General features: G+C 37.4%; 1 protein-coding gene across 4 annotated transcripts; it reads left to right on the top strand.

Moving 5' to 3' along the window:
- The first annotated feature begins 815 nt into the window (after positions 1-815).
- LOC113498369 (alanine aminotransferase 1-like) lies at positions 816-19754 on the top strand. Of its 4 annotated transcripts, XM_026878386.1 has the most exons (11): positions 816-959; positions 1456-1723; positions 10667-10756; positions 11857-11951; positions 12374-12564; positions 16703-16905; positions 17236-17364; positions 17889-18098; positions 18428-18571; positions 18795-18909; positions 19263-19754. In XM_026878386.1, the coding sequence occupies exons 2-11, from the start codon at positions 1490-1492 to the stop codon at positions 19409-19411; spliced, it is 1560 nt and encodes a 519-aa protein (XP_026734187.1). In that variant the 5' UTR covers positions 816-959; positions 1456-1489; the 3' UTR covers positions 19412-19754. The 4 variants fall into 4 exon arrangements, with proteins under 4 accessions (XP_026734187.1, XP_026734188.1, XP_026734186.1 ...); XM_026878387.1 differs by lacking the exon at positions 1456-1723 and having other exon boundaries at positions 819-959; XM_026878385.1 differs by lacking the exon at positions 816-959 and having other exon boundaries at positions 989-1723.
- The last annotated feature ends 6567 nt before the right edge of the window (positions 19755-26321 follow it).

Consider the following 26321-nt stretch of genomic DNA (forward strand, 5'->3'; position numbering starts at 1 on the left):
AACACTGTCACTAAGGCTCGGCTGGCTCGATTGTCCGTCTGTCACCAGATAGTAGGTAGCCTGTAGATAAGTATAATTCTCACAGATGCATCATCTGTGAAATAGACAAGGATACACTACTAAAACAAATAATATTTATCATTATAAAATAAACAACGCAATGCAACAAAAATGTATATCCTCAACCCTCAGTGTTGCGAGTTCGACTCGCGTTTGATCTTTTTTTTTAATAAATCATGTAGTATTAAAACCGTACTGCTTGCTTTTCGTTATCGTTTTTATTTAAATGGGGCGTCATAATAATGAACATACACTCAGCTCCCACATAACATCTTACAATAATTATTTCTACTCCTGCCTCCTGCTCCTGCTCCCATAGCGAAAGATCCTGAAGCTCAACAAGACCTCTGCTTTTGGACCTGTGTCCTCCTGCACGCCTTTTAAAAAGGACCGTGTTATTTCCATGAAATTTTCTCGTAAATGGAAAGAGAAAATAAATACAAATGTGTATATAGAAAACAGATGCCTTCGTTCTTTGTTCCTGTTTTCTTTTTTTCTCCGCTAACTGGTTAGTTATTTATTCCGTTCTGGCAATAAAACATTTGGTAAATTCCTTTGTAGATACATACCCAAGTGAATAATTATTTTGTTTCACTTGCTAATATTTTTTTTAAAGATCAGTTTACGAAGGTTCTGGCTAGTTTTCCATGGTTCCCCTCCATGGAAATGACTGCCATAACTCGATTTGAAAGTAGGTACCTGAAAAGGCCTACTTGAAATAAAATCTTTTAGATTTTTTTTATTTTGAAGATCACCTTGGCCGTGTTCGTCACAAACACTTCATCTCGGTTTAGGTACAACCGCAGAGAGTAGTAACTCTGTCAAAGTTGAGCCATACGAGAAACGCCCATCCTAGTTAACAATGTATCGCCAGAGTCTAGCGTCCTGACTAAACAGAGGTAGGTTGATTATGCAGTGCTAACTATTTAGTTATCTGTGGCAGTGCGCACAAAAATATTAATTAATTATATCTTTGTGTTTCTCTTTGACAAGAAATCGTAGTGAAGTATTATCTACTTGCTTCTTACTTTAAATACAAAGTAAAGTAAGTTTAAATAATTAACCACAAATCAATTTAAAACGATACCAATAAAACAGCCTGGAAAAGTATAAATATCTAGAGTATCAGTAGGTACAAAATGCATAAATACAAATAAATAAATGCAACTCAGACAAGTTGCAACAAGACTGAGGTCGCATGGCAAAAGTACGACATTGATTTAGAAGGTCGGCATTAAAACCTCAAAACTTGAAGAAAAAAACAAAAGTCAATATTATAATTTGTCAAACATTAAAATTCACTGTGACAAAAAAATACAAATATTAAAATTAAATTTCAAGAAAGATTAGTTGTGAGGTATCAGCGATGTCACAAATTACAAGTAAGTTATGTAGCCGCGGCAGTGGAGGCAGCTTGGTGTTCTGGTCCATGCGGCCGGAGCTGGGCGGCCGCGGCTGGAAGCTGGCAGTCACCACAGGACAAACCGACGTGCGCCCAATGAAATCTAGAGTTTGCAAAGACAGAGGGAAAGGAAAGACTAGTCCTGAAGTTGGAAGAAGTTTGACTGAGAAGAACATAAATCAAAACATAGTGCTTATGCAGTATGCCGTCCGAGGGCCACTTGTGATTCGCACGGGAGTTATCGAAACAGAACTTCAGCAGGTACCTACTCGCCTTTTGTTTTGTTTAGGGATGGTATTCCCGCGTAGGTATAATGCTCTTACTTCATATATCATATTAGCGGATGGATGCTCGCTGCCCAGGACCGGGATGGGTGGCGCTCTTTGGGGGAGGCCTACGTTCAGCAGTGGACGGCGATAGGCTGAAATGATGATGATGATGATGATTAGTCATTAATGCAACGGTGAGAAACAACTAGGCGAAGGAACCTTTATGAATTCTGCAATCGCAAACCCGCAATGAACTATCGTGTTTATCCATGCTCATCCCTTCCCTTTAACTGAAGAGGCCTGTGCCCAACAATAGCACGTACACAGGCTGATATTATCATTAATAATAATTCCTATCAGCTGATAAATCTGACTATACTTAACCGTACTATGGCAAATGATGGAGATTAAAGTATTCCTCATAGTGCATCATCTGTAATCCCACTTTGGATCAAACTCGACCGAAACACCAAATAGTACCCTTAGTACCTACCTCACTGCTTTGTATAACAGAGGTAAGTCAAATGGGTTGTTGGGTTTCCGATTTACTCAAAACCACAAGTACAAATTTTAATAATCTCTGACAAGGTTTATCACTCAATTAATGATTATTTAAATGATGAATATAGTTTGTATCCGTACTAGACAAGTCGGTTCTGTGCTAAATTTGATACATTCAGTTTGATAAGCATACACTTTGCATGTCACAACATTAGTTACCAAGTATTCTTACAGAAAATGTTCTTAATATAACACTATTTTTATTTGAATGCAACTGTGATTTGAACCCGTGACACATCGCGCACAATTTTATTGGTTTGGCGTGATATTATTAATGGTTGAGCTGCTTGGGATACTCAGGGCATGCTTGCCGCTTAAATGCAGCAGGCTTGCTCAGATCGATCTGGCTCTTTCTTCCAAAGGCCAAGCGATCACTTCCAAGACGGTGATTCCTACGTTTGTTTCGACATTTCTTCTCAGGGTAGCTAGTTAGGAAATATCGACTCCGGCTAGCTTAAAACCTATGTAAAATTGATGACGTCTATCCTATTTGCAGAATAAACGATTTCATTTCATTTCATGAAGAGCGTGACTTTTGCACTACCCGACCAAAGACCAAATCTGCTGGCAATCAAATTGCAGTCTCAACTTTATTTTAAGGTCGTCGATGACTTAATGAAGTAAATATTAAACTGCTGAGCCGTTGCCGTTTTTTGCTTTTCTGTTCACTCGAGTTTCGGTTACACTTACTTGGTACATAGCATGACAACATAATGCAGAGCGTGACGTGCAAATCGTTTAAATAAAATTTGCCACCTTGCCTCATTCCGCATGCAACAGTAACAGTAAAGGCATGAAGAATGTCACTGAGTCTGTGAAATTAGTTGAATCTCTATGACAGTATGTATGTATTTAAAAATATCGTGCGAGCGCGCGATGCACGCGTGACGTCATTTAATAACGTGCCGCTGTCTGGTACTACTCTCAACTCTGCAGTGTCATTCAGTTACAGCACTACTGAACTGATTTAGAAAATTATTTCACCAGTAAAAAGATAAATCATATTATATTACATAAAAATATAATCAATAGGACCTTATCAGCAATGAGAAACGTTACAAAAAAAGAGAAATGAAGAGAGAGGACTTTTGTAATTATTTTTGTTTAAAAAATCATGTTACTATGATGGAATTATAATAAAGTTTTAAAAACGTCCGCGTTTGTAATTTAATATCCGCAATACTTATTTATTTTAGGATAAATAAGAGTTTTAACATAAATCCGCAGCAAAGCAATGATGACCGTGACTCAGTTCTAAGGCCAGTTTGTGACTTCACAAAATAAGAAATTATTTTATTAAAATACACAGTCCGATAGTATTAGACGGGAATGGCATTTACATACATTTCTAGCGACTTGAAGGTTACAATGAAACCAAAAAAACTTTTCGAATCATTTGGAGGCCAAAAACAAAGGTTTTCTATATTTTGGATTCGACCGTTCAAACAGTTTTTGACCCTAATTTTTACACAAAAGTAGGGAGCGGGCGCGCGCACTGAGCGACCGCTGCATAGCGACTTCACAGCTGTGGGTGAAACCCAGCGTCCATAGCAAAACATTGGTGGTATTCCTCACATTTAGAGAAAAACGTATCTTTTCCAAAACTGCATAGTGGTGGTGAACGGCCACAGTTGCACTAGAACAAATAGGAATAGCTATCAGAAAGTGATCAGCCAGCGATAGCGATAACAAAAAACAGGTGCATGAAATTTTGAATCTTATGGACGTCCACAAAAAGCATTGTTTTATTAACGTCTTGTGAAAAAGCAAGAACCGTACCAGCAATGACTGGTATGTCAAGTTGTTAAAGTTGTCAATCGCATGCACCTGTTTTTGTAACCGCTATCGATGGCAAACCGCTTTGGATGATTTCCTTGTGTATTCATTATTCCGTTTCCCTTATGAAAATGGGCAACCCTAAAATAAGCCTGCTGTGGGACACATTGGGTTAGTTGAACAAATTAACAACTCCAAAAATGCACAGAATTGTCTTTTTCCTGAAATCACATACAGCAGTCATGAATGATTGGGTGAGCAAATTATGTCAGCTCAGGGGTAATATTTTTTATACCAACAAACTAAAAAAAAAATACCTTTTCTGAAATTGAAGTCTAGGGTGGCGCGGCAGCGGTCTGATACTGATGTCCGCTGCTGCGTGGGTAAAAAATATTATTGAACTGAATATTGTACAAAATCAAAAAGACTTATTTATAAAGACTTCATTTCAATTTTTTATGTACCCATGTATGAAAATCGAATCATCCAAACAACGAAATGACCTTCTTATTTTGATTTACGATTTTATTTTCTGTAAACGAAATTTTGAACATTATACCTTATTTATAACGAACTGATCTTAAATTGTAAGTGTAGTTTATATTCTTCCCGGTTCCTTCAACAAATTCGTTTTATAAGATATATTTTTTGCGACTTGGCCCATGCCTCCCTATTTAAGCGTTTTATCAAATGGAGAAAGAGGTATTCATTCATGTTGTTAAAGGATTTAAATTCATTATTTTTAAACATTCTTCTTTCACTATGGGATGCTCTAAAAAGGGTCAATACATCATTGCATCATTGTGCCAAATTAAAAAGAATAGTTTTACATTTTTATATGGTTTTTGAGTTGGCAACACCGGCCATGCGTTCGCTTTATTTATTTTTAAATCTGGAATACTAACATTACATAAAGAATACTCTTTTATTTTGTCTTGAATTCTTTACGCAACCAAATGATTACCTAATATTTAGTCATTGGTATCCATAGAGACAGTGCGCTCGTTACTTTGATATTATTTTAAGTTTTGATGATACATTTTATTTATTTCTATTATCTCTAAGATATATATGAAACAGTGATAACTTCCCGGGGTCATACGATTTCACTGTGTCGTCGACGGGTTAAATTATCGTCAACACAATCAGTGTCAGATTTACCGTTCTATGGAACTTCATCTTTATTTGTAAATTGTGAAGCCCTCGCATCGATCGAATCGGCGTACAATAGCGGCGAACCTCTCTGGAACCAGTTCTCTCAGCTCGCTATTTTAGTTCATTGTGTAACTGAAGATAACTTCGCAATGTTTAATTACGCCTATTAATATTTTGACTATTTATAACATTAAATACGTTTTATTCGGTGTGCGCAACAACAGTGACACCTTTAAAGTTGTTCGATTGATTAACAAGGCCGACCAATCCGACCATGTCTGTGTTGAAGTTGATAAGCTTCGCTAGTCGTCGCGTGTTAACCGACATAGCCGTACGGCCCCAGAGAGCAGCAGGCTTTCAGAGAGCTGCAGGTTTCCAAGCTGCGGCAGGTTTGCAGGCAGTAGGAGGTTTCATAGGATTTCAAGGAAGTACAAACAGTATACGCACCATGTCTACCACCAATAAAAACGAAACTAGCGTAAAGATAACCGTTGATAACATGAACCAAAATGTTGTCAAATTGCAATATGATGTGCGTGGACCTATAGTAATACGTGCCGGCGAAATTGAAGAGGAAATGCAAAAGGTATGTACATTTCATTAATCTTAACTTCGTCACAATTTCCGACATTTTCGTGGAATGTGCAATTTTTACTAAAGCACTAATATTGATTTTGGTAACCTGTGTAACTGTCAGTATGTAAGGAAAAGAAACTGTTCTTCTACTCGGAGCATGTTCAGAGGTCTGAATATGTTGAAGGCGTATGTACTGATCTTGCATTAAAAATGATTTTCTGAATGATAAATCTGTATCTTCCATAGTGATGATACTTATATCCTAAACTACACTATCTCTGACATTAGTTGAACTAGGTGGCGTATCATATAAGAAACAGATGCTTACATCTGTATAAAAGTAGTCAAATAAAAATATTGCTATGGAAAATGCAAAGCCCTATATAATATAAAGTTTAATAAATTACTGTTTTAAGTAGTAATTAAACTCATTTCTTAAATCTATGATTGTCTAATGAGTAGAACGCTCTATGCATGTGTTTTTATAAAAATGGAACTGTCTAAAAAAGTAAAATGTATTTATGTGGCAGGTATTTATGCATATTTAAATTTGTCTATACACCACCATAAATTCAGCTAAAATTAAATTTTAAGAAATTTATTAATAGATAAGTAATAGGTTATCACCGACAAACAAACACCGTAATCAGTATATCGGCTATGACAATGGCATCAGAAATTTATATAACCAGCTCTCCAGTTAATCATTACATTATGTAGAAACTGGATTTCAGTTTATGCCATAACCTACACTAGAAATATTGTAAGCAAGTTTAGTCTAGTTTATCATTAACATTCTACTAAGTTATAAAATTTATCCTTGCTAATATTAACAGCAACTCACACTGACACTATATTAAACCCAACAAGTACATGAAAATAATACTGTGCGTCTACCAAACAAGATAACATAAGATACATTGTAAAACATTTGTTAGGTGATAAGAGTTCATTTCTTTTGTGTATTACTGCTGTCAAGCTAATTGAACTGGAAGATGTTTTTCATGTTTTACAAAAATGAACATTCACAGTAACAGATTAGAGAGCTGAATAAACGAGGCTATTCTAAATTCTAAGTAATTAGTGAACCATAAAGAGAACGCTGAGTATGTATAGTTATTCAATTGTATGAAGTCTGCTGTATGATAAGTTACAACATAATGTATGTAGTCCAATTATTTGACAAGAAGCATAAGCAAAAGATAATAGTATTACATAACAGTTATTGTATATTAACCTAAAGAAACTACCAATCACTTGAAAAATTTGCTATTGAAAATACAAATTCCATTATCCATTTTTAACGAAACGGGTTGTCTATATTGCTTTCTTGGAATTAGTACATTTTAATTATTTTTGTTCTTCACATAGGTAGGTAGTTTATGAAAAAAAATTATTGTTTTTATGCTTTGCTCTTAGAATACATAAACAGGGCCGGATTAACCACCTCGGGCCCCTAGGCACAGTTCGTTTCGGGCCCCCCTCTTTTATACCACAGCAACGCAATTTTGGAATTTTTACAATCCCCGTTTTTTTTTTTCATTTTTTAATCGGGAGTGCTGGGCCCCTGGTCATCATGGGCCCCTAGGCACTGGCCTAAAGTGCCTTATGGATAATACGGCACTGTATATAAAATGTCTTGGTGTGGTTCACAAAGATTCATATAAATATACAAAAATCATGTCTTAAAATTGTGTATATTATAAATTCTAGCCAGGTTTTAATAAAGAATAGCCTACTGATTACTGAGAGGACTTTTTACGATCTCTAACACTCTAGATCTAATCTAATGTTCTAATGATAGCTGCATTAGTGTCATCTGAAGATGGTCTCGACAATGCCGGGATGTGTACAGAGATAGTATAATAGATAAACGGTGATTTGTGTAACACGTGTTTGTGATCACATAACTATTACAGAGATTGAAATAATAATGATGATGATATCGATGCTTTATCACGATGCACGTATTTTGTTTTGATCATGAATGTGATCTTGTTTGCTATCTTTATTCGTTCATTTCAAATCTATCAACTATTAGCGGTCGCACGCATCTCCGCCCGCATGGTATATCGCTGTAAGGCATAAGTTTATTAAAATTAAAACCAGCCCTATGCCCATGACCATGTGTGCAAAGTTTCATGACGATCAATTAAGTATTTTTCGACTTAAAGCGTATTGTTTTGACATACAAAGTACCTATTTAAAAAAGTATGTATAATATACAAACTAGCAGAAATTAACTGCGACATTGGACTATGGAATGTTCCTAGGTACGTCACTTCAGTAATTGTAGCCGGAGAATACATATAATTATTGGTTTGAAGCTGCGCCAATTTAAACTATGTATGAAGTAAATGTACGTGAAATCTCTTTAGCGTTATTACCGTAGTAGCTCGGTTAATAGCGCATTTTATACTTTTATTGCCTGGAAGGCCGCTGCTCCTGAACTGTACAGACAGAACTTCAATAGTCGTCTCAGGGTACGATCTTAAGGCACTTGAAATCAGGTCTGAACGCAGTGTAATTGTAGGGTGGACCATGTTTCTAGTCATGTGGCACTGGCGCATAAATGCATACTGCATTAACATTCAGCGTAGTTGCGTGTCAGCCTGGCTGGCGCCGCTAAATAATTTATATGTACTTTTATCGATTAGCGTGTAGCATCGCCGAGCTGACGCCATGGCTTGCTGTTCAGCGTCATGTCACTTCGAAGCTAGTGATAAGCGTGTTTTTTTAATTTGTTTGCTCAACTGGCAGCAGCATATTTCCATTGCATCACCTTTTATATTCGATCAGATAACGTATTATTTTTAGTTTTAATTTTTTTCCATAATTAACGACCTAGAGTCTGAGATTCTATGACGTGTCTGACACCAGCCTGGTAATTAATTATATAACCGACAGAATGTGGAATGGTTTTGTACGCGGTCAGTGGCATATTAGTATTTGTAACAAATATCACGTTACTGTCATGGTCTAGGTTGAACAGTTTGTGGTAGATGACGTACATACAATATGCTACGTAGGGACACCTGCGTGACGCAACCACTGAGTTTCTCGGTCAAGGTGGTCCAAGGTTGCTGGTAGGTCGCGGTTTACGGCAGGATCTCAAATTTCTGGTGTTAAACATCCGTTTATTGTTAGTTATCAATTAACCACTACTTACTACTTATTTGTAAGAACTAATAGATTTTTTAGGTGTTTTTATTAAGGTGTCACGGAAGTTTTAATTATGGAATGCAAATTTATTTAAGTAATATATTAAAGTTGTACATTGTACTTATACATGGGAGACAAGACAGGAGACCCGAAGGCACGAACGTAACCGGCAACATTTTGCGCACAGAGATTATTTTACTGGTGATGTAGACCAGTGCAAAACTAAAGTACCCACTTGAAGTGGGTCACGAGAACAGTGGCATTGTATATTTATTCTGCTGTTGTAAAATATAAAAATATTTAAATCGAAATAAGTTTATAGATAAAAATATTCTTTTGGCATTGAAACAGCCATATAATAAAAAAAAACAATAGGGACAATTGTGAATTTTGTGATGGAATATCTAATAATAGTGTAACCTGCTGCGCGCTACTTTTCCTATATTATTATTATTACCTTTTGTATTTCAATCTTTAACACTGTATGCATATGAAAATAGGCATATCAAGTAATGCGTCCTCAGACCCTAACATGTCGTGCTTATTGGCAGATACATAATTTATAACTGTTTTGTATAAGTTGCGCTAAAAAAATCTATTTTCCGTGCATTATACGCCTAAGCAGTGTACAAAACTTGTAAATATACGAAGTAACTTAATATTCTACGCAATAAATCTGAATGTTTACATCGACGTATACTAGATGTTCACTGTATCAGTTGTGCAGTTACTTTAACTTCCCAACTATGTTTATTAGTTAGCGTTCAGCATAAAGGGGTTACATCGACATTCTACACGAAGTGTCCTACATTCATACAACTCTATAAAATCCAGATTTATTAGTCATTAGTTTTTAATTAGAATAAACCGTAATATTGTCATTATGTCCTCAAAAGAAGTAATTGTCTAATAATAATTACCTGTGGCCTACAGAGATAATGGATCGAGCGGCCGGTTTATTACTCTTGATAAAGTGGTGATAATATTCGCTAGAGATTCAGTACTTGCGGTTTTCTATACTCTAAACTTGCACTGGTAAACTTGCTTATTGGTTTATCACACTTTACGATTGGGACGATTTTAAAGACACCGAAGGCCTGTTAAATAAAAAAAATGGTACGACCGGTTCTCTTCCTTGACCGGAACTAGAGTATTTTTTATAATATTAATCGTCAGACTGGCTCTACACATAATTTCCCTTATTACTTGTACAGAAAACAAATAATCCCGCTGTAACAGATCTTTCTTTAAATTCGGACGAAGGTTATATAAAGGTCACGTAACATTTTAGCGGATCAATACTTCGTAGAATATGACTACTGTGATATGACTGCGTTTACAACGACTTGGGTTCAAGACTGAAGTATTTTTTTAATTTATTTGATCCCCTTGTATGTTAATAGTAACGTTTGACCTTAGTTTCGATTTGAATATTGGCACTAAGCAGTAACTTTCGACAAATGTTATGCAAATTGTGATAAACTAGTTTTTACATCAAGGATATCAAGATAATACAGCTGTCACTGCGACATAAACATAATATACTTTGATATGATAATGCACCCATTGAGATATTAAACCACGTAGCAAGTTACGCTATGTAAGCAAAAGCTAAATATGTTGTCTCGAATCTGTCTGTCTGTATTTTTCGAAACATCATGGCGCTCTGATTTCCTTGTTGTTAATAAAAATGTGTTGTCTGCAGGGCGCGCAGAAGCCTTTCAAGCGTGTGATCAGGGCCAACATCGGAGATGCGCATGCTATGGGACAGACTCCCATCACCTACATCAGACAGGTAAGTTAATTTTCCAGATCTGGGTAGAGGTCACTTCTTATTAATGCGTGTGTGGGTGAAAACTCAAAACGCTCTACGCTGTGTATTGCGCTGTCACTCTTCCAAAACCTTAGCAATATTACTTTCAGACGTGGTGGTGGATCTTCTCTATGTATATAATATACGAACTTCTTTCGTCGCGGGGGGTTTCACAAACGATCATTCGAGGATCACACAAATGCTTCCCCCGTACCGCTCTATTTGTTTGGCGTGGTGACCTATATAATTCTGCTATCAGTGCTGTCAAAAAGTTGTTTATTTAAAAAATAGTAATTGAATGTTATTTTCACGCATTGATGTATGTTCCGCTTACCTATATCGTCTCGCACAATAAGCTCAGTGCCGTAAATAATTGCTTCGATAACAGACGTAATCACCGGTAAAGCTAGTTTCCATTGTATGTATAACAATGTACACTAAAATAAATAGTTGATAGGGCTTGAAAGATTGAAACCAAATAACTATATAATTAGTTTATATTGAGGAATCCTTCTATTATACCTGTATGCCTATACAGAAGATGACAGGATGTAGTCGTACAGACCATGTGATGAATGTCCGAGTATTACCCCTCTTGTCCTTGAACGACCTCATTCTGTTGGTTCGCACAACGAATGCTGAACGCAGAATAATATGTATTGTGCTCGTAATCTTTTGAACAGTATTTGTTTGTATCAGGAAGATGCGTAATGACTATGACAGCTCACATTAATGAGTTTAATTACTGTTTATTGTGCATGATAATCTCCGGCCCATGGCGATAGCGGCGTCGTAGTGACGGAGAATTTCACACACTATCATAATGCGAGTTATCTTTCTCGAATGCTCACTATGGAATTATTCTCTTGTTTGTTCTCATTTGATATGTTGCTATAAGCTGTACAATCCGGAATCGCCAACCGTATTGAGCAAGCGTGATAATAGAGCAAAGGCAGCATGCAACCAAACCGCGCTTCGGTTTTGTTGCCTTTATTTAAGTTAGCTGAACACTCCAATTTAAGGACGATGATGATGAAACGCTACTCTTCGCGTGCACTTATTGTAATGGTTGTTGGTTGCAGGTTATAGCGATGGTGGCCCACCCCGAGCTGATCGAGTCCAGCAACCTGCCGAAGGACGCGAAGGACCAGGCCAGGCAAATCCTCTGCGGCATGTCGTACGTGCATCTTTGATAATGCTCATTAGGCTCTTGGTAGCCACTTACGCTTACTGCTTATTATAGCTCTCCTTATCGTGATAATAGTTCTATTACCAGCAGTAAATGTATAGTCTGTAACTTGAATAGCGGTTAACAAGGTCAGGGGCCTATAGTAAACGTTGTTGAGGTTGCTAAAACAGAAGAAGTCTGCGGGCCTACGTTCAGGCAAACTATTTATCTTTTCGAAGGAAGACAAGAGAACCGTGTCATAATTAAATTTCACACTCCACACTCTTAACCCCAAAGAAGCCAGTAACCAGACTCAAAACAAACACTTTCACCCATCATGCAATGTCTTGAGTGGGAATTGAACCCACTCAAGACAATTACATGATCATGTCCTGTCTGAGCAATAGTACATGACGTAACATTATGGTCAGGGGCCACTCTGCGGGCGCGTACACGATGTCGTGCGGCGTGGAGCTGATCCGCAAGAACGTGGCCGCGTACATCGAGAAGCGCGACGGCCACAAGTGCGACTTCAACAACGTGTGCCTCACCACGGGCGCCACCACCGGCATCAAGATGGTGCTCGAGTTGCTCTGCAGCTCCATCGACGGCAAGTGCCCAGGTACGCGACGCTAATCTGATGCTTATCGGTTTATGATCGCATTTGATAAGGAAATCATATCAAACTGTCACGGTGCTAAAGAGCTGTTGTGTTGCTAATCAGGTTATAAAACAACATTTCTGATAATTATGTTATAAACTATCAAGATTAAAAAAGTCTGCTGCAAAAATGATTACACCACAATTTAATTGTTTTAAAGCATCCATGATTTACTGCTTTCTTTTTATAACCCATCTTCTGCAAAATCGTATATACATAAGTCGAAATGAAAATGACAGAAAAGCCAATTATAAACGAATATGGACAACCGTCTGTAATTAGCTTTTTGTTGATGTAGATTGTAGCTATAATAGTAGCTGTTGCTATTTTACCTGAGCACCGTTACATCGTAAAGAATGCTCGTTCTTTGGTTTAATTGTACTGTAGAGTCATTATGCCAAGCAAATGATATAAGGCTATTGTCTTCTCGTAAGTATAGCTAATGGAACATTGTCAAGGTTTACCACGGAGATTAGACTTTAGGTTTTATTGATCTTATGGAATTGAAAGATTATATCACAGATACAGAAATGATCATAACTTATTAGACAAAGTGGATAAGATTGACTATACAGAGTATAGTCAATATGATGAAAGAAATGCTAGAAGTACACGATATTACATACAAGGTCACAAGATTTTCATTATTTTGGAATCGCTTAAAAATAATATCTCGTGACATACGTACATGCGAAAAGCTAAAGAAACGAACATGAATTGTGTATGTTTATTATTTTAACCTTGAAGTGCAATAGAGAAACTGGTTTTAATTTTGTAGTATTATTGGAACTTGCTGCAGTCCACAATATTAATTGATATTGAAATACAACTGGCGGTCTAAAGACAAAACGATTGATTTCCTTTATTGAAGTACACTATAGAGATATATTTAGGTATATATGTTATGTTTATATTATGGTGTATGAGGTGTCTAAAACATCAGCAGATTACTATTTTTAACCGACTTCAAAAAAAGGAGGAGGTTCTCAATTCGACTGTATTTTTTTTTTTTTTTTTATGTTTGTTACCTCGTAACTTGCGATTGGGTGAACCGATTTTCATGATTCTTTTTTTATTTGAAAGCTTGTGCTTCCCGTGTGGTCCCATTATCACCATTTCAATATCTGATGATGGGATCTTGTAGAAATCGGGGGAACTCTTCAATAAATAACAGCAGATTAACCGCAATTGTTGCTATAGCATATCTAAGCATTGTTTACGCCATCACACAACATATTATCATGCCTGTACTCACTACAAAGGTTATAAAAACTATTTCGAAAAAAAAAAATGTTCAAGGTCACTTACAAAGTTTTACAAAAAATGCAATACTGAAACTAAAATAAACATAATTAGATGTTTGTTCTGATGAGATATTCGGTTATTCAAAATGGCCTCCATAATTAACATCACTCTCAAATGGTAACAGACTGGGTGGAGGCTTTCGAACAAATATCACTGGGAATTCTGGGCAGTTTCACGGGGGCAAAGAACTCATTTGGGCAGCGCGTTTAGTAGGCCTACCCATACTAAAAAGTGAAAAATAAAATTAATTTTGGAAAAAAATAAAAACCGACTTCAAGACTACACTAACAATATATACAATTGAACTAAAAAGTATAAAATAATATTTTAATTACAAGCCAAAGAACACTAAAGGAAAATCAACGAAATTATTGATACTTATGCATACTATTTACATTTTAAAATCAGTTATTTTTGGAGTCGGTGCCAGCCAAAACAAAAACAATATATTAATGACACAAAAAGAAATTACATAAATAATTGAAAAACAACCGATAATTGAAAAGAAGACAATAAAATAATTTATCTATTAATAACACAAAAAAGAAACATAAACTAATACATACAAACATAAAACACAACCATCAGCGTCTTCTGCCCTCACGCGTCTGCCCGCATTTGGCACCGACCTCAAAAATAACTGATTTTAAAATGTAAATAGTATGCATAAGTATCAATAATTTCGTTGATTTTCCTTTAGTGTTCTTTGGCTTGTAATTAAAATATTATTTTATACTTTTTAGTTCAATTGTATATATTGTTAGTGTAGTCTTGAAGTCGGTTTTTATTTTTTTCCAAAATTAATTTTATTTTATAAGATACTAGCGGCCCGGTACGTGCTTCGCTACGTATAAAGTGAAATAAAATAAACAAATCGGAACATCAAATTCATTTATTTAATCAAAAAAATATTTTATTTAAAATCGAAATCAATTGCTAGCTATTTACAACACACTTAATCCAAAACATTTGGATAAACAATATTTTTTGTTTTTCCATTTTGAGCATAAATAAACAAACGGCTGGGGGTACCGACTCTGGAACAGGCAACATATAACTGGCCATGTGAAAAACAATGTTCCTCCAAATTCACACCACAAACGTGAAGTGTTTGACCTTGGGCCTTGTTGATGGACATCGCAAATGATAAACGCACAGGATATTGTAAACGTTTGAACTCAAAAGGCATATCAGTTGGAATCATAGGTATACGCGGTATCAAAACAACTTCTCCTTTTGATTTACCAGTTAAGATCGTAGCTTCAATCAAATTTGGCAATAACTTTTTCACTGCCAATCTGGTTCCGTTACACCTGGTTTATGCTTCAGATTGATACAAACATGGAATAATCCTGTTGAAGTATTTACCTTAAACGTCGGCATAAAATTATCTCTAATAATTTTAGTTGCACCAAAAGAAGTCATTTGAAATGCCGAATTGTATTGTTGAATATGACTCAGAAAGTGCTTCGACGCTTGCGATGTCCCAAAAATAAATGAATACAATGGTTCGGGTGGAGTTTCTAATGCTGGCAATCTCACTTTGCCATTAGCACAACACATGCCGGGTGTTTCACCTCGAAAGTTAGCCGCATCACAATGTGGACATATTGCGTCCATCATTCCAATGTATCCATACATACTATAATCAATCTGACTGTTGTAATTAAAAGCAGCACGCATCATTTCAGCCAAAACAGCACGACGTATTCGTGATGGCCGTGCAAGATTCAGTACAGGTACTGGGTTAACAAATCTATTGCGTGCATTACGTTCACGCTGCGATGCATTAGCTTGTGCGCGTTCATCTGCAGTCTGTGATCGTCTTAGTAATGCCACATCATTTGCATTACGCGTTCGCCGACCTATATTTGCTCGTCTGGCTGGTGGCATTTTTCCCGTATGCACATATGTTTTCGCTTAAAAATCGAAAAAAAAAATTAGAACAAAAAAAAAAAACAAATTCCCAAGAAGCTGTCGCATATGATGCCATGTGAAATCATATACGGCAACTTAGAAAAGTATACATAAATTCAGGACTCACCGTTTGTATGAATGCACTGCAAATGCAATTATGTGAAAAGAAATTTATCGCTGATAATATGATTTAATCAAACCACGTCCAAAATGAATTGACGGCATGAATGACATAACAACGTGCTTGTCCTGTCAACAAAACTTCAAAAAAGTTTCTGTGAAAAAAGTTTCTATTGAATTCATTTATTACAAAAAATGTGACAAATGAGGAACCGCTCGACCGATTTTGTGCAAACTTCACATAAACCATCTACTAAATATGCCGACCAAATCCTAAGCATTTGGTTTGGATAGGTGAGCCCATTCTTGAGTTATGGAATTACAACGAAAAGTGGCATTGATTTTTATATATATAGATTTTGGAGATGCGTATTTTATGACGCTTTGTGTAACCTACTTAGTAAGCTTCCAGTTTTAAATAATGTTATTCAACATAGTGGATTTTATAAAATAAACATGTCAAGTATTTATAGCACCTTGACTGATGTCGTAAGATAATTGTTTGTGTCAATACGGCACACTGGTTAAGTTTAACATTTTAACAGTGATGAAGCACTGTTGCTGCCCAATTATCTAGTGTTATTACTTCGTAATTCAATTACATAACATAACATACAGCCAACGATATGGTGTCGTTAGTAGTATTACTTGCTTGGTAGGTATTATTTAACTATTATTAATATTAGACAAACAATAACATTATAGAGTAACAAATTGTATGACTGTTGAGAGTGTACATGTGTGTGGTGTGTTGCAGCTGTGATGGTCCCGATCCCGCAGTACCCGCTGTACTCGGCCACGCTGGTGGAGTACGGGCTGGGCCAGGTGGGCTACTTCCTGGACGAGGACAACAACTGGGGCCTGGACATGCAGGAGCTGGAGCGGGCCCACGCCGAGGCCAGCAAGACGCAGGCTGTGCGGGCCATCGTCGTCATCAACCCCGGGAACCCCACGGGGCAGGTGCGACCCCACCACCATCACACCTCACACTACACATTCCAGTCAATATCCTATAATATTTAGAACATTAATTTAAGATGACCCACTGTTCCAAAACGGTGATAAATCAATACCTCTATTTATTAAAGATATCTGAAATACTTTACCGGTCAGATAAGCAGTCGCTCCTTGTAAAACTGGTTCTTAGCTGAAACCGGTTAGACTGGTAGCCGACCCCAACATAGTTGGGAAAGGGCTAGGCCAATGAAGATCTGAAATACTTTAACGATCCTAGAAATATAGTAATTCAATTCGCTAAAAGTTGTAAAGTATAAGTGTATGTGTTGGCAGGTGCTGACTAGAAAGAACATCGAGGACGTGATCAAGTTCGCCTACAAACACAAGATGATGTTGCTCGCTGACGAGGTGTACCAGCATAATATCTACGCTGAGGGCTGCCAGTTCTTCTCATTTAAAAAGGTAACATGGTGTCACATAATAATTCATTTACGTTATCATATAATAGAAAAAATTGGCATGAGTTGTGCTAAATTCATGCACTTATTTTAAATAGTGAATATTAATTTACTTTGGTGATCTAATTTTTACATAAATTTGACATGATTTTTAGTAAGCAAAAAAATTATCTGGACTTACTAAAATTTTGGATTAAAATAATCCCTGTTTGTGAGTGTTTCTGAGTGTCAATTGTTTTTAATTTAAAGCAGAAACGATTTGCATTTATTTTTGCGTACTTAAACGAGATGACATATTCACTCATTTTTACTGAATATCTAAAGCAGATATCGCTTTCGGTTAAGAAGCAAATTTAGTAATAATATTTATTGTAGTGATGGAATCCACTGGGGGTTTCACAACACAACTTACACTGAGAACAAGTATTTGTGTAAAACAGAAATATTTGTCCTACACGGGGATCGAATTGTTGATATGTCGTGCACATTGGGTTTGGCGTGGTATGATCAGTGTTCGGGTGTCGGCAGGTGATCACGGAGATGGGCGCGCCGTACTGCAAGGAGCAGGAGCTGGTGTCGTTCATGTCCATCAGCAAGGGCTACATGGGCGAGTGCGGGCTGCGCGGCGGCTGGATGGAGATCATCAACCTCGACCCCGCCGTGCAGGCGCACCTCTACAAGGCGCTCAGCGCCATCCTCTGCCCCACCTCGCTGGGGCAGGCCGCCGTCGACTGCGTCGTGAGTACAGCCTCACGACCACCTACTATAATATCATTCAATGCCATTGATCCGACACGCTTAAACAAAAATAAATAACATGTAATTGTCAAATTTACGCCAGATCGGTTTCTTACTTTAAAGCGTTTGAATTTAGTGAATATCTTTCATCATTACTAAGTATGTTATTTTTTTCAAAACTCCAGCAAACATTTTACACTAGCTTGCATTGTTAAATATTAATTGAATATTTACTACAGTTAAAAATATATGCTTAAACAACTTGATTAATAGATGTGCAAAATCTGGTATATTAATAAAATCAGTTGTAAAAAACTTGTTTTCTACAGGCTAAACCCCCAGCGGAGGGCTCGCCTTCCTACGAACAATGGCTGGCCGAGAAGACCTGCGTACTGGACTCGCTCGCACAACGCTCCAAGATTATCTACGAGACCTTCAAGAATATGAAAGGCTTCAAGTGCAACGTCGTCCAGGTCAGACCACTCACTTCTGTCTTGTTAACCAATTCAGCATATTCTTGTCTCTTCTACCTCTTAAGTAGCGATGCGCCGAATAACCGAACCGGCACTAAAACCGAATAAGTCGGACGAATACAAATAGTGGAAAAATGCCAAAAAACCGAATACCAAACGAATATTCGGCGCATCTCCACTGTTAAGGAATGTTTGTGTAACTGAAGTTTGTCGTGTTCTTTAGGGTGCCATGTACGCCTTCCCTCGGATCGAGCTGTCGCCGAAAGCCATCGAGGCCGCTAAGAAGGCCAACAGGCCGCCCGATGTATTCTACGCCTACAAGCTCCTCGAAGAGACCGGTGAGCAAACAATAATTATAAGTACCATATAGGTACAGCGTGTCCGGTCGCGATCTAATGAAACTCTCATGATGCATCTGTTAGATACAGCATTTAACTGTCTTTACTAAAATAGCATCCACGTATGTGAACTAAACCCGTGGCTAGCACTGCCTTTAGCATAGGCAGGTATGTGTATATACATACATTGAAAAAGTTTCTTGACTCAACAATTACAACGTACTTCGGTCACGCCGTTTAATATGTATGGTATGAAATAATTGTTTCATGAACCTTAAAAACTGTTGTTGAATGCCGTTTTTTATAATGATAGTAACATAATGATACTAAGCCATGTCTGTGTGGTGGGGCAGGTATCTGCGTGGTCCCGGGCACGGGGTTCGGGCAGAAGCCCAACACTCACCACTTCCGCACGACCATCCTGCCGCAGACGGAGCTGCTGGCCGAGATGATGGACATCTTCCAGAAGTTCCACAAGAAGTTCACGGACGAGTTCGCGTAGGCGCCGCTGCGGACGCTACGCGCTTTACCTCTGAGTTCGTTACTGCTAAGGAAACTCTCTTACATTATTTGTGCAGAGCTTGTCTCGCTGCGCAACTAGGATAAAGTATTGTTTTCAAGCAGTGACTAATTTTCGTAGTGTTTCACGTTGAATTCGTTTTAGATTATAGGAGCCGGCGTTATTCCTTGTTGCATGTCACCTTCTGTCCCCGTAATGTCCGAGCCTCGCTCTGCGCAGTGCGGGTAGCCGCTGTGCCATTTGGGACCTAGTCGTTTCATTGTTATCAAACTTTTGCTATCTCAAGTTATAGTTGTTATTATTTTTATTTTATAGTATTATATCTTTTATTTAGATATATGTTTATTATATTTTTTTAGTATTATTAATTATTGTATGCATTTTGCGAGTACCATGGTTCTTAAGTCTGACTAAGTATCTCACTAGAGTGTTATTAGACACAACATCGATGATCTTCGCAACTGATCAGTTTATCATCGCCCCACTTGCATTTTACTCAGCGCGGACACGTCATAACGTGATTCCGAATGTATTTATAATGAGACTCGCGGCCAATGGTCGTTGCATTTGAGTTAGTTCAAGTATCATCGTGTATTGTATAGGCGGTATACAGGGTGTAAGGAACACCGTACCACCAAAGTCGCATAATGACTTTAAAATAACGTGTTAATTAATATTAAAGAAGTCGCTACCGTCGGAGATTAATATTTATAGATTTAGTCATTTTTGAGCACGCAATGAATTGGTTACCGCGCGATCCTTACGCTCAGCGTACGTACTTACACGAACTGTAATGTGGTAGGAGGGCGACACTCGGCGACACGATCGAAACATTCGAAACGCGCGCGCATTTTATAAAAATGTTGTGATGTAACGAAAAACAATCACAAAAAAATACCAATCAATTTACACTATTCTGACTTCAATCTGTGTCTTGTGTATTATTAAATCAAACCTACTCTTACCTTAATCTCGCTCACTTCTAACCAGATAAGGTTCGAAAATTTCGAAATGTCCGCCATCTACGTGCACACAAATTTTGGCGCGGCGAAAAATCTGCTGCTGAACCCGGGGCAAAAAGTACCGCGTCCAGTAAATGTTCATCGCGAGACTTGCATTGCCACGTGTTTCGCCATAACACATTAGCATGTTGCCATTCTCCCGGGCGGTAAAATAACCTATCGAGCTACTAGGATCGTAATTTAAATAATACACACACAACACACGCACTTATATCACTTAACACAATAAAATTGTCTGCCTACACGATAATTAGTCCGCGAATTACCCGATTGCACATGCACATTCGATTAGCGTAAGGAACAAACTGAGTAAAAATAGGTACATTTTGAAAAAAGCCGAACTTTCGGTTTTACCTTTGAGTAGTGTTGGACCTAGGTACCTATGATTCTTTATCGATAAATTACATGAGGTCGAAGTGAATATCGTAAAATTATTCTTGACAATAAAGTACTTAACTTAAACCTTTAAAATTGATTAATCACAAAATGTACTTTTGTGTAAGAACATAATTGTTTTATGGGACTGGAATAATTATTCAGCAGTTCGTAGGAAAAAAAATGATAAAAATTTTTAGGTAGGAATTTCATTAGTAAATGATGGATATTAGTAACAAAACAGAGTTTAATTTTAGAAAAAATAAATTATTGTTTATAACAACATGTTTTAGAACTACAGAATTCTAAACAATAACAAACTGTTAATAATAAAAGGTTTTAATAAATTTCGAAGTACGATAAGTTGATAAACGCTGAGAAGGTGATTTTCTATTTTATAACATGGAACCCGTGTAACAAAAATCGATGTACTATTTTATCCAGTGTCACAGGTACGTCACTCGCCGATACCGCTGTAGGTGTCGGCGACGCGCTGGCGGTGTCGACAAAGGCGGCTAGCGGTGCCTACAAAGCGCGCGGCTTTTTTTAAAGGAATAGTAGGCAGGATTACGAATAATGCGTGCGAGTGCGCGCGCAATAGTTGCGCTATCTCTTACGCTTGTCGCTCATGAGTATTGGTTCGGTTTTGACGTCACTTTCGGTTAGATTTGCAAGAGAGCGATGACCGACGAGTACCTTTACGAATCAGCTGATCGGGAGCAGTTTTTAGTGTTTCATTTACATTGCCTTTTTTTGTGAAAACGGCTTAATAATGATTTTGTTTATGAAAATATTATTGAAATACGTAGGAAAAATGATTTTATGACACATAAAATTAAAAAAACGCGAAAAAAAACTGCAATTTTCATGAAAAGACCGATGAAAAATTCCAACGCAGTGGGGTCTGGAATCATGTCTAGAACTCAGGTCCCACGGAAAAGTCACGGTGTTCCTTACACCCTGTATGTATGTGTACATCCAGTTAGCCGCTGCCGCACTGAGTACTCCTCATCGGGCTTATTAATTACTTATGTTAGTAACTCATACAAATATACTATACATTGGGTTATTCAGCAAAGTAAATTGATAAAAATGATAGAAACATTGTTGTCAGACGTGTGAAAGTAAAACATGTAACGAACGCAAATAATAACATCGTGAACGGTGGTAATTTTTTTTAAATACGAACATGTTTTTCTTGGACAGTGTACAATGAAAATAGTTATTCATTTTACAATTTACTTTCTTAGCAATCGGTACAAGTCATTCATATGTCAAATAACAAAGATTTACATTCATTCAAATCAGTACTTTTCTGTATTTTTTTTTACTGGTAACGTATTTTGTAAAAGAATCGGTGTTGTTTTTATGTAGCAGTGCTAAGTTGAATACGAACTGACAACATCTTATAAGGTCTGGCCATTATTTGTACATCATCACATCAGCTTGGCGTACGAAAAACTATAGCTTTTACCAATTTACTTATATCTTAAATATTAACTAAAGATATAGTAAAATAATGATTGTTATTGTTTTTAAAATGCGTATTAATTTATTAGTGATGTACAAAGGTAAACTTAGCCAACACAAAGGCACTGCTACAATCCAACAACACAATTCTGCCATCAGCCACCACTAGCCAATACCCTTGGCTCGTGTTCAATGAAGTCTAAGTAATGCGATGATTTTCTGAACAAAATACTATGATTGTAGTGCTGCAATATGCTCGAGGTTCTTGGTGACATTCCGTCTAGGAATAAAATGTGTAACTAATGCAAACTATGAGATTTTGTTATTAGCTAAATAGCTAACACATTTTTAATATAATATATCGAATAAAGTGTTAAAATAATAATTGTTGTTTCATTATTTATTTTCCACACTTAGTCGGCAGATTTGCGAAAGTATTCCATAAGAATTGAATCTCGTTGTTCACCGCGGAGGTAACGTTCACTCATACTATGAAAACCAGCTAGCTTAGGTATGTTCTAGTTGATTTGCCAATTGAAGAATCATAGTGAGAGTTTTAAGTATTTTATGAACTATTCTACCTCAATACTCCGGGAGAACTTTTATTGTTGAGCATTTATATTTTTGACATTTATTTTGTACCAGCTAAGAAACAGGACTAAATAACGCGTTATAGTACTACGTCAGTGAATGAGATGCGACATCTCGTTCATATTGGGAAGAACACTCTTGGTGCTCTACTGCAGGAGATAGAATGTAGTATGTCTGGAAAGCTTGCACTAGCTTGGTGCCTACTGCCTTGAACTGGCTGCCAATTACACAGGAGTCTACGAGTCAGCGGAAGCATCAATATCTCCAATTGTGGACGGATTCTCAATCTTTTCGCTTTCCGTTTTTAAACCAAGGAGCACATTCCTTCCTGTTCGGTACCTAAAGTGGATAAAAGTGTTTTAATGGAGTAAAAGTAGAATTGTCATTGCTTTTAGTAAAGTAGCGGAATTGGTCAATAAGTCTGAATCAATTGAGTTTGGTACGGGGTTTTGGGGACTAATTTTTTGTCGAATAATAGCATAATGCTGCAAACGTTTTTACAAAGTTTGTAAATTATAACTCCAGTAACGTAGAGTTGAAAAACAAAATGTTTTTATTACCATAAAAAGCCAGATTAACTATAATCTGTCACCGAGAAAACTGCCCTAAGTGCGGCGAGCTGAGATGAGCTTGCCGGCTATACATAATTTGGATATTTTATAAATTTTATCGTTGTAACGTTACAAACAGACGTCATTCAGTTAGTGGGACTGTGAGTGAACTGTGCCACTTTTGCACTCAAATAACTACTGATATATTTTGCTGCTAAATCTGACATTCGTGCTGCTAAATACGCTAAATAAATGTCAGATCAGAATTCATAAATTTCATGTTGCTCTTCTATCCTTACGGTAAAAATCTTTCATCACTAAGCGCCATCTATTAGCAAGTCTTGAATTTGCAAGGCTAATGGAACATGTTTTCATAATAATATGAACTAGCTTCACTGCTGCACTCCTTTGAAAGTACAGTCACGTGGCGTGTAGAGAGCGCTACTGGTATCTGTGAAACAGTGTAGCCTGCCAGTCGGCCCTGCCCACTCTGCACTACTCGCTTCAGAGATTTTTGCGTTCGAGCCAAGATTTGATTCTTTTCCAACTTAACGAGTTGACCTAATCGATAGCAGTTACAGCTTACGAGGCACCTAGCAATAACTGTAACACATCCTACTTCTGTGTAAATCAAGCTTCAATAGTAGAAAGGAAAAGACTTATTGCGTACTTAACTTACTTATTAACGTTTATTTATAACTTAACATATGAATTGATCCACTTATTTAAAGAGGAAGTTTTACGAGCAGAGGACCTTTATTTTGTCGACATAGTATAGATAGCTCTATATTTTAAACTGACTAGGACGATTTTTTCAGACTATTGGTATCTATTGTTTTTTTTTTCATATTTAGGTACTTCTTCACTACTTTCGATTAGGTGAACCGATTGAGATGCTTTTTTCCATAAAGATGCAATAAGGGAAATACAATTGAAACAAAAAAGAATTATAGACTTCACGAAACTCAGAAGATGCTATGTATGTAGCTTATGTAAAAGTTTATTTTTCAGTTCTTAGTGCTGGTTTATTTACATCGCTCATTTTTTCAGAAAACCTTTTCTTTTCTAAGTTGCTTGCTTGGGCATAAAGGCTTGCTTAGGAGAATACGAATAGTGTCAATTTAATCCTATTTCATTGATTCATCGGCGATTGTAAATAGCGTAATTGGGGCCCTGATAATAAGCTTACCTTTTTAATGTAAGTGTGATTAAACCAAAAACGTGTGAACTGTGTGAAGTGAAGCATAGCTATTGATTTGCAGCCGCGTTCTCTGTCCAATACAGAGTGCCCGAGATGTTCCTCATTTCCTAAACATTCATTATTCATTATATCAGCAATACCAAACGTAATAACTCTCATGTCTACTAAAAATACACGAACCTCTAACGCTTAAACTGAAGAAATATTGTGTAATTATACAAATGTAACCCAGGGAAGTCCGAATTCCTGTTGGTTAAAGTTTATCGTGTGAAATAGATAATGTAGAGAACGAAGCATGTCTTGTCAATAAGTGTGAAGTAAACAATCTCTAGGGAATCACCTCGCGCGGGCCCGCTGATAACGAACTACCTCCGCGCCTCAGGAAGTTAGGGTCTACGCACACTAACGTACTTCAGGACTTTGTTGGTAGGAGTAGATCTCCCGAGACTGGATATACATATTGTAAGCTGGGCTATGGCGCTACCTCCTGCTAAGTGCACGACTCTAAGCCGATAGCTCATCAATAAACGGATTAAACGTGTCTTTTTTGTTAGGCTACCGAATCCTCATGGACACCCACCTCGTCGGGGAGGGAAGCGAGTAATGTGACTCTTATAGAGTCTTACGTCCCTCGCGTTTTATTGTTACTCATAGTAACACGCACTGACCGGCAGAAAACGTGCCTGACATTGGTGCAAAAATACAGCACATCAGTAGATGCTTGCTAGGCTACTGAATATTGTTGATTAAATGTATTTTAAGATATTGTTCAGAAAATCTGAAAACGATAAATGGGCCTGATGATCAGAATTGTCGAAACACTATAGCATCCGCCTTTTTACATACGACGATGTAAATTAAAGTCGCTATTTCACAGCAATATATAGTATTGTAAAACAGACTATTATAAGAGTAGTGTTAAGGCTGAGGCAGAATTTTTTGGTGTAAAGTATTACCTCACTTACCACTAAACCAACAAGATTTCGTTTTAAGTCGTATTCCGTGAAAATGGTGCGGCGCGGTGCGGTGGCGCTCCCAAAGCCGCGCTGATAGAGTGGCTGAAGTAGCGCGCGACGGCGAGATTGATGGCCCGGGATAACGCGGCGAGCCGCTGCCCGCCCGCCGACTAAATGAGATAGAAAAATGCAATAATATCTCACCGGCATTTATAAAGGCTACACTATTTCCACGGAGGCATGTGCTTATTTGGCGAAAACATTATGCCCACAAATAAAGACTCCGGGGGTCGGAATGGCCACAGTTTACAGATGACGTAAGCTATAATGTTTATATACATGGGGTAGGGCTGATCCTATCGCCACTCACTTGGCACAACTCCAACTTCCGGGTATGACAAGGATACATTATAAGAGTTTGTTCGTCTCCAGATATAACTCGAGACTCGTCGCCCTCAATACTAATGAGACGGGTTTCATCCCTCCACCAATCGATAACTGACATGAAGCTGTGAAATCCTATCGAAAATTGCTACAGATTATGTAATTACTCACGCCGGTAAGCCATTTCCCTCATTTTATGAAAAAGCGGGCAAAGGAAGGATGAGATAGGATCTGCCGTCATATTGGAGAATTTTATCGGCATCCGGCTCTGCTCGCGTATGTTCCATAGATCGAAGATCTGGGCTGGGTTTTGTATGTTTAACTCGTGCAAGAGGACGCCAG

The sequence above is a fragment of the Trichoplusia ni genome, chromosome 10 (assembly GCF_003590095.1).
Source record: "Trichoplusia ni isolate ovarian cell line Hi5 chromosome 10, tn1, whole genome shotgun sequence".
Classification (NCBI taxonomy): Eukaryota; Metazoa; Arthropoda; class Insecta; order Lepidoptera; family Noctuidae; genus Trichoplusia; species Trichoplusia ni.

Coding starts and splice junctions, on each gene's coding strand:
- LOC113498369 (XM_026878384.1), top strand. CDS start 5,498: ATGTCTGTGTTGAAGTTGATAAGCTTCGCTAGTCGTCGCGTGTTAACC. Junction 12,565..16,702: donor CATCGACGGCAAGTGCCCAG/GTACGCGACGCT, acceptor GGTGTGTTGCAG/CTGTGATGGTCCCGATCCCG. Junction 16,906..17,235: donor CCGGGAACCCCACGGGGCAG/GTGCGACCCCAC, acceptor ATGTGTTGGCAG/GTGCTGACTAGAAAGAACAT.